Source organism: Oncorhynchus gorbuscha, linkage group LG13 (genome assembly GCF_021184085.1).
Source record: "Oncorhynchus gorbuscha isolate QuinsamMale2020 ecotype Even-year linkage group LG13, OgorEven_v1.0, whole genome shotgun sequence".
Taxonomy (NCBI): Eukaryota; Metazoa; Chordata; class Actinopteri; order Salmoniformes; family Salmonidae; genus Oncorhynchus; species Oncorhynchus gorbuscha.
In genome coordinates, this window is record NC_060185.1 from 69,123,720 (window position 1) to 69,132,729 (window position 9,010).

The 9,010-nt window shown below is 47.3% G+C and overlaps 1 protein-coding gene across 2 annotated transcripts; it reads right to left on the bottom strand.

Annotated features, from left to right (window-relative positions):
• Window positions 1–1,027: 1,027 nt before the first annotated feature.
• On the bottom strand, window positions 1,028–8,791 carry LOC123993411 (E3 ubiquitin-protein ligase RNF38-like). Of its 2 annotated transcripts, XM_046295523.1 has the most exons (12): window positions 8,569–8,790; window positions 7,354–7,932; window positions 4,727–4,776; window positions 4,403–4,614; window positions 3,891–4,272; window positions 3,605–3,745; window positions 3,236–3,424; window positions 2,927–3,088; window positions 2,665–2,768; window positions 2,235–2,438; window positions 2,023–2,122; window positions 1,028–1,832 (listed from the first exon to the last, which is right to left on the bottom strand). In XM_046295523.1, exons 2-12 carry the CDS (start codon window positions 7,619–7,621, stop codon window positions 1,770–1,772), a joined length of 1,875 nt encoding a protein of 624 aa, XP_046151479.1. In that variant the 5' UTR covers window positions 7,622–7,932; window positions 8,569–8,790; the 3' UTR covers window positions 1,028–1,769. The 2 variants fall into 2 exon arrangements, with proteins under 2 accessions (XP_046151479.1, XP_046151480.1); XM_046295524.1 differs by lacking the exon at window positions 7,354–7,932 and having other exon boundaries at window positions 8,569–8,791.
• Window positions 8,792–9,010: the final 219 nt, after the last annotated feature.

The window sequence follows — 9,010 nt, forward strand, 5'->3', positions numbered from 1 at the left end:
GAAGTGCCTGAAAGAGGGAGAATAGAGAGAGCAGAAAGAGAACAATAAAATGAAAGAGTATAAGGAGTCAAATGTGAGTAATCCTGTATGGTTACATTACGCAGGTCAGAGGTCACATTGCCTGGAGACAGCCTGGTGAAAGGCTCACCATGAACAGACAACCCCTTCCATGTGATGGAGCTAACAGCCGTGCACTAGGCAACAGGCCAGACGCACGGCTATGTGGATGCTCCATATGGGGTCACAGAGTAGACTAGCATAAGTGTGTTACCGGCCAGGGTTAACAAGTTAATGTGTTGATCATTGCATATCATATAGGTCAGACTGTAGAAACATGTGTTGGTTAAAAAGTGTTAAACACCATATGCTGCCTTGTAGAACCGGTTTATTCCTGTCTTTTGGGACTCATTTTATTATTTTGATCTAGTGCCTAGTCCTTAACCAAACCCTAATCTCTACCCTTAAACAATCTGAAAGAACTGGATGGTTGTGTCATCTGATTATTATAGCCTGCGTTTATACAATTGTAATATTTTTTTTCCCCAAATGGCAAAAGAACACATCGGGTTGGTCAAAAGACAAATAATTGGGCAAAAGATCAGAATTGGTCTCTCTGTGTAAAACACATCCTTCTGGCTTCCATCTGTACCCAGGAGTGAACCTTATGAGGATAAGGAGAGGAAGCCTCTTTGAAACATTGAGAGCCATTCCTCCCTCTCTAAAATAAACCACCATGCCTTAGAAAGAACTGTGACACCACCCTATGGCGGTTTGCAGTTATTACAGTTTAAAAAGGTGCAAATAAACAAAGCCAGCCACCAACTGAGAAGAAACACACCGGAAAGATTAACGGCTGAAAGTAGCAGGTGGCCGCGGCGTGCGAGCGATCACCTGCCGGGTGTTAACGAACACATGTAGAAGCGACAGGAAATTGATGGATAATGTTCTGTGGAGAGGCGATAGGATTTCCTGAGGGCGGGTGTCCTATACTGTGCGTTTCCTCGACATGAAACAGACAGCAGACAGATCAGTGTATAATGTCTTTTATTAACGAACCACCACCTAGTCTAACACATCCAGAACACAAATCAATTGAGCACAATCAAACCCAACTGCACCACAGCTCATAATACAAAACAAACCTGTACAAAATGTGATTTTAAAAAGTTAATGTCAAGCCTTTTATTTGGTATACAGATATTAATATATTTATACAGTATATATATATATATGTGTGCCACTGCAGTCAGAAACTGATCATATTTAATAAGGAACAAAAATAAAGAGAAATAGAATAAGAGAAACTTCAGAGGAATACAGTGAAACATGTTGTCGTGGCAACAATGAGCAACAGGAATGACGAGGTAAACAGCCAGGCAGAGAAACTGAACAAAAACAAACAGAAGTTCTACAGAGAGGCAGCGCAGTGGCATGGACCTTTACGTGTCAACTACATGGAGAGGTCCGTGTGGACACCCAAGTCTAAACACACACACGATCAGAAACACTAAAATACAGTATCACACACACACACACACACACACTCAACGCTGGTACATACCAACGCCAGGAATCATACAGATAGACACGTTCATGCGCACACACTACACACACACACCAGCTGAAGGACATTCAGAGCTAGAGAGATGCAATGGGTGTGTGCTGGACCAGTGGGAATGGAGTATAAAGAGAGGACAGAAGGGCAAGAGCGCGAAAGGAGAGATGGAGGGCAGTACTACAACTGTCAGCGTGGTTGTGCCCCCTGCTGGTCACTCCGAGTCTCGCTGGACCTCGGAGGCATCAGCCCTACAGATGGGACACGTCCTGTTAGCCTGGAGAGAGAACCAGAGGGAGGGAGAGTGACAATGTCAGTTAACCCGCAGGGATGACTTGATCATTACAGGGAAACAACTCCAGATTTGAGGGAACTAAGAATGAAGACGTTTCACAGCATCTAAGAAAGTACACGTTTGCCAACGAGTTGATCCTGAATTGTGAAATACTGGAGCGAGAGAAACTCACCCTGAGCCACTTGTCCACACACTTTCCATGGAACTCGTGACTGCAGGGTAGAACCCGCAGCAGCTGACGAGACTCAAAGTCACTCATACACACCACACACCTGCAAATCAACAGTACAATGTTATTACAACAGAAACACCAACAGTATGATCCAATTGATAAATGCGGAGGATAATATCCTCATATTCCATTCTGATAGGGGAAGTACTCACAGCGTCTGTTCTGATTGGTGGTTGTTGGGGTTGAACCTATAGGAAGGCAGCTGTTCAATGTCTCCCTTGGTCAGTCCTCTGAGTTTGGCCTCTCCAAGACGCTCTGCCAGGTTGAGAAGGGCCTCATAGTTCTCCACCTCTCCGTCATCTACATCCAGCTCCAGGCTGATGGCAGGGCCTGTTGGCTGGACTGGCAGCATGGAGCTGACAGAGGGAGAAAAACCCACTTACCTACAGACACTGTGTGCCTACACAGCACATTAGAACTGAGGATAGTGGCAGATACATGCTGTACATTAAAGCTCAGCAGTATTTACACAAATATGCTGTGCCACAAGGGTAGGTTTCTTCCACACAATATGGCAGAGTCTCCGGATTCTCTAAACTACAACTCCCATGATGTCGAGCTAGAAGCGGATGGTGGACTTACAGGAAGTAAGGCAGGAAACTGGGGTGGTAAGGCGAGGGTGGCAGTGGCTGCTGGGAGCGGTAGCGTCGTCCTGGGATACGTCGTGGCATGAAGCTGGGATACGACTGAGAGAAGAGATGAGGCATCGTCAACATCGCTGGCAATACCAGATTTTAAAATAAAGCCAACAGGCTATTAAAATGGCTTAAAAGATAATGATGCAACCATCACCCTGATGTGTGATAAAGGTGGTTTGAAGAGAATGGCAGAGAGAGACACTCACCACTCCAAAGAACTCCTGTGGCAGTGGATCATGGGAAAGGAAGTGGAGCTGTGTGGAGTGGGGGGGCAGGCCGGGGTGGGCTGCGGGGGGGTAGTGGAGACCCGCCCCTAAGGACAAGTGTTCCCCCAACAGCTCCACGTCATTCTCTATCCTCTGTAATGGCTAGGAGGGAGGGAGAGAGGGGGGGGGTTGATTACATGAGAGCAAGTGGAGCTACCCAAATAGTTAAATGATTACCTACAACTTCAATACTAACTGAAATACTGCTTTAAGTCGCTAATGGAGGTTCAAATTGCTAATGCCACTCACCGATCTGGCCTGCTGTGTGGGGTAGGGTCCAAACTGTCCAGGCTGGGGGAGGTGAGGGGGATGGTGGGGGAGGTGAGGGGGATGGTGGGACAGGTGGGGAGGGGGCAGGAGAAAGGTGGGGTCACTGGACAGCAGGGAGGGGAATGGGTAGGGCATGGGAAGGTGCTGCACAGAGCATGTCTGCAGAACCTGAGACCGAGAGGGAGCCATTTAAAACACACGATTCTATTACAATATAGATGACAGATAATGACACATTATGTACACATGAAAATACATGCTGATGGAAAACGGGGGGAATTAGACCCATATGAAGTAGGCATACTGTGCGAACTATATCAGACAAACAGACAGGGTAGTTGAACTCACCGATGGAGGAACACTGCAGACAGGGTAGTGTTGTCCACTGAAGACCACCGAGCATGCTGGGAGCTGCGGGGGGGCAGAGCGGGGAGACAGGCCAGGGGGTGCGCCAGGGGGAGAGACCGGGTACGACACCTGAGAAGAACTCTGGGAGCAGAAGTCAAAAGGTCAGAATTCAAACCACCACGTCACCCGAACGCCCACATAGAAGGATAAAGATGCCTCTAATCACATTCAATAATGTTTGATTGGCAACTATAGAAACAAAATGGCTTCTTGTTTCCCCACTGACCTGGTCATGAAGGTCGAGCACCACACTGCTCTGCTGCTGAGGGGGGTGCTGGGGGTGGGCAGCAGGGTGCATCAGCCTGGGGGACAGGTTAGGAGGGTGGTGGAGGGGGTGGGGATAGGTTGGGGGGTGGTAGGGGCGCTCCTCTGGACCCCGGGGGGGTTGCTGGTTGTAGGGGTAACTCTGAGGGGGGACGGGGTGGCGGTAGTTCTCATCCTGAGGCCCTGCTGAGAGGCCGTGGTGGGGGTGAGAATGATGATGGTGTGGGTTGTGGTGATGGTGGTGGTAGTGGTGATGATGATGTTGTTGTTGTTGGGGGTGAGAGTTGTGATGAGGGTGGGAGGTGAGACGGTCACGGCGGCCACGCTGGCGTCTCATTGGAGGACTGGGGAGAGAGGACGCTTGACATTATTACATCACAATTTACACCAAACATCCTCATCCTATCACAACAGATAATGCCCAAAGGATTCATTACTACACACAGATTCTGTGTCATTGACACCCACACATACCTGCGGCGGTTGCGAACAGGAGTGTGGCATCGCTCTGGCAGGTAGTGGGGGTGTGGCCTGCGACTGGGTGGGGGTGTGGCCCAGGTAGTGGGGGTGTGGGGTAGCTCCCAGGGACGAATGGGAGAGGATGGGGTGGAGGGAGGGGCAGAGCTCAAATCTAACATAGACTGCTGGGAAAGACGCTGTCGCTTTGGGCTAGGACTGTCCTCCATCTATAGATGAGACAGAGAGAGATAAGGGAGCAGAAAGAAAGCATGGTGTTAAATAAGGCTAAAGCATTCCTACTGCTGTGTTGGTACAACAGGGAGAGGTTAATATCCTCACCTTGTCCCGCTCATCACTGCAGATGTTATCAGGGTGGAAGTGCAGGACACCTACAGGCCACAGAGAATAACAGGAGGGTCAAGCCAGGCTATAGGCCCCACAAAACCTCAAAGCTCAAACTTGGATGGGCCTGGCTAACAGGTACACACCAGTAGTCATGCTCCTTTAAACCATGTCTGCAAGTACCATTTGTAGAGAAAGTAGCAGCCCAAATTGTGTCTACAAATATGCACGTATTATAGCTGGATAAAGTCTGCTCGGTCTAGGGCAGGGTTTCCCCAAACTCTTGTTTTTTCTCTAGCACTACACAGATGCTTCAAATTACACGTTTTGATCATTTGAATCAGCTGCGTAGTGCTAGGGGGAAAAAAACAAAAAGTACACCCCTTGGGGACCCGAGGATGAGTATGGGAAACTGGTGTAGGGCTTCAAATTGCCTGGTTCAGTGTCTGCCACTGACAAGAGGGAGAACCACTAAGATGTAACAATAATCTTGCTGTTCTCAAATATAAAAACTACCCCCTCTGCTGCCTCAATCTTACACAGACACAATCCCCTCCAATCGCCAACAGGCAGAAATGCCCTTGAACTGTGCGGATGGAGTTTGCTTTAAAACAGTCCTCTGAAAACACCTCCCTCCCCAGCCTCCCATCTCCAAACTAGCCCCCCCCCTCCCTCAGTCGCTTCAGAAACAACAGATCTGAGAGCAATCCCATCGCTCCTCTCTGCTGCTCTGTGAAGTCAAGGGAGAGTGACAGCTCAAAGACGCCCCGCCAGCAGAACAGAACAGAGCAGCCAGGCGACTGGCGCTCAGCTCCGACAGGGAGGGACAGAGATCCAGACATTGGGCTGGGTGAGGATTGCCAGGTTATGAGGCGTAGTCCTAGTATCTGGGCCTCAGCACAGAGCCAGCAGCTGCATACAACCCTGGTTCCAGGATTGAGCCACTAGTCTAAGCTGCTCTTCCACAAGCCCAAAACACACAGTTTATCGGTTTGAGCTCAGAGGGAGAGAAACCGTGGACAAATGCACAGACATATTTTCAACACCTCCAAATCCAGTCCTAACACATTCCCCTGAAAGTAATGTTCAGAGGCGTGACATGCTGAGAGCTCTGCTCACAGAACACACAGACCGAAAATCACACACAGGTTATTCAAGTAGAGGCCTCTGCAGCTGCTTAGAGCAGGGAGTGTGTGTGCCACACAAGCATGTTCAAAAGTGTGCGTATGCGCAAGTGTTCTTTTCAGTCTGGAAGGCAAACATGCTATTAGAAAAGCTCTCCATTAAAAGCTTGCATTCATAGGCCTTTCTGCCTCTAGGGAATCCACTCTGTTATAACTGTAACCGGTTTCTTCAGAGGTTAGTGGAAGCCACGATAGACTACTGGGTAAACACAGACTGACGTCACTGTTGAAAGCATGACCAAGTAACCATTACTGTTTGAACATGCCATTATGGCTCACATGGGGAACTCAGTGCGTGTTCCATCCCACCATAGGTGGCAGTATTCTCATAGCTCATTGACATCTGCCTCAGTGGTTGGCGATATCCAGATGTTCATAGTCATACCATTTCTGTACCACACCAGTGAATATGGTATTACCGAATGTGCACACAAGGGGCGCCATTTTAAAAAAATGAAATGCAAATGCAGGCACAAAAGAATTTAGGCAACAGGGATGTTGATCCAGGTGGTGGATGAATGTCTCTGCTGTAACCAAGAAGCTTGATCTAGACATCTCGCCACTTCGCTAGCAAACTAAATGCATAGCTGGAACCCCTGAGCTGGATATCATCTGACACGTCTTAGATTTCTTATATAATTACTGAAAATATAAAACGCAACAAGTAACAATTTCAAAGACTTGAAATATATTAATTAGGCTCTAATCTATGGATTTCACATGCCTGGGCAGGGGTGCAGGCATGGGTGGGCCTGGGAGGACATAGGCCCACCCACTGGGGGTAAAACATGGGACCAACACTTTACATTGAACAAAAATATAAAACGCAACATAAGCAGTATTATGAAATACCCTGGTGTACAGTATATCTCCCAGGCCTACTGCCTCAGACATATATTACTACAACATAGAAATTGTGTAGCACAAAACATGAGTATTTTATTTTCTGGAAAGTAATTTAGGTTATCAAGCCATAACACATTCTGCACACCTCCATATGATAATTTACCTTGTCCACAACTGTCCTGTCCAGCTCCCTCACTCACCATTTGTTCAAAGCTCCCTTAAATGCTCTGAGAAGGTGGCATGAGCAATCTTTCAATAACTGAAATGTGTTCATGTTGTTTGGAAATCTAAGCAATTTATAGGTCAGGCAGACTGGATGGATGGGCCATTCGCATAAGCAGTGAGGATACTACTAACTGAGTCACAGCCCATTCCTTGCATAGCCACCTGACTACAGACAACACTGGAGGTTCAAATATGGTTGTTGGCATCTTATCTTTTTAGACAAAAAGCTAGAACATTGCACTGACGAGGAGGAAGACTGCACTGTTTACATGTCAAGCCTGGCACATGCTAAATCACAAAAGGTACACTAATGTATGCACGGGGTGTGCTACATCTAGATTCGTATGGAAAGGGAGCCTTGAAGCTTACCGGTGCCGGGGTGTCTGTGTGCTCCGTGGGAAGGGTGGCGTTGCGCCCCACCGGACAGGTAGTTCCCCTGGGTGTGCTGGTTCTCCGAATAGCTACCGCGCGCTCCGTGCGGAACCCAGCCAGGGTTGTTCTGTTGAGGGTAATTCACCCCGATCCCTCCGCTGGCATTCATCATGTTCCCATTATTGATGGTGTTATTGCCGTTGCCACCACCGTTCATGCCATAATGAAAGAAACCTGAACGTGACCGAGTCCTCGGCTGATCCATGGCTGAAGGAGGCGGTGGTAGGTGGGCGTAATGGAGGTATATCTGGGAGAGATGGTTTGCCGTAGCCTCCCTCTCGCCTGGCCGCCACTCCTTGCTATCTTCCTAATCGGCCTGTTCTAGAGAGTATCTTCCTTCGCATGAACCGCTTGGTTTGGGGCGTAGGTAAAACGGAAAGCGGCGGGTGTACGAGTAGTCCTCTACTGTCGTTCGTACACCATCAGCAGCGATGGGTATTTCCTGTCAGCTCTCCCCTCTGCCGGTGTTGCGCGTCACTGTCAGTCAACACTCCAAAAACGGCTTTATTTGTATCCCTAGAGGTCGATTTGGTATGTTAGTTTGTTCTGTCATTGCAATACACCGTGTGCAATCGAAACAAAGACCATACAGATAGGTACATTATAACAAAAACTTTAGTTAATGTATCTGGGCTGTACCCCTTCGGGTTTTTTCTATTGTCTCATCAGCTATGAAGCTTGGTTGGCGACTAACGTTACTGGCTTATTATTTTTTCTGGTGAAATGGCACGCAAGCTAGCCAGAGTTCACATTCAGTTAGCTAGTTAGAGTATTTGCTAGTTTGATAACGTTAACACACAGCTGGCGTTGTAATAATATTAACTGTCGCTAGCTAGCCAACAAACTTAGCTTGCTGCTGTTTAGCATATTATAGCTAGCTGGATCGCGGGCTAGCTTACGTAAGCTAACAAAACCACGGTTCGGAAGTGCTAAATTCCTACATAAAACCTTCCTGTAATATTTATCTGATTCTACATTACTAACTACGCTTTGTTACTACTAACATTTTAACTCAACCCGTCGTTAACAAATGTATTGCTAACATGAAAGCTATCTTGGCTAGCAGGAGGAAAACAATTTCGCTGCCGACATTACCAAGCCTATACAGAGAGTTAGCAAGAATGTCTTCTCATTGGCATGCATGCTGCTAACCTTTTTAGACGATGTTGGTTGATCCGAGATAGGCGCGGTCGAATGCCTTGCCCGATCTTCAAATAATGTTGTTCTTCATACGATTTAAATCCCCACCACGAAATGTACATTCACGGCTGAAGCTAGTGGTGTTTTCTCTGGAGATGTCAGTGCGGAGCGTAAACGGAGATCAATCATTGGGATTTTCAGATCTCTGGTCAGACCGATCTAATCGAGTACATAAATCTCTGACGACACATTCGTTACATTGTGCAAAAATCCTCAAAGACATACCACACCTAGAATATATTTATTAGTGCATATGTTTTATTTCAAAACAGTGGTGTCTTTTTCAGGACATATTGTTGATTATCCAGATAACAAAATATCACTGCATTGATTCGCTTTGTCTGGTAAACGACTGGGAAGAATCAACCTAATTAATAATTCAGTAGTCTTGTTT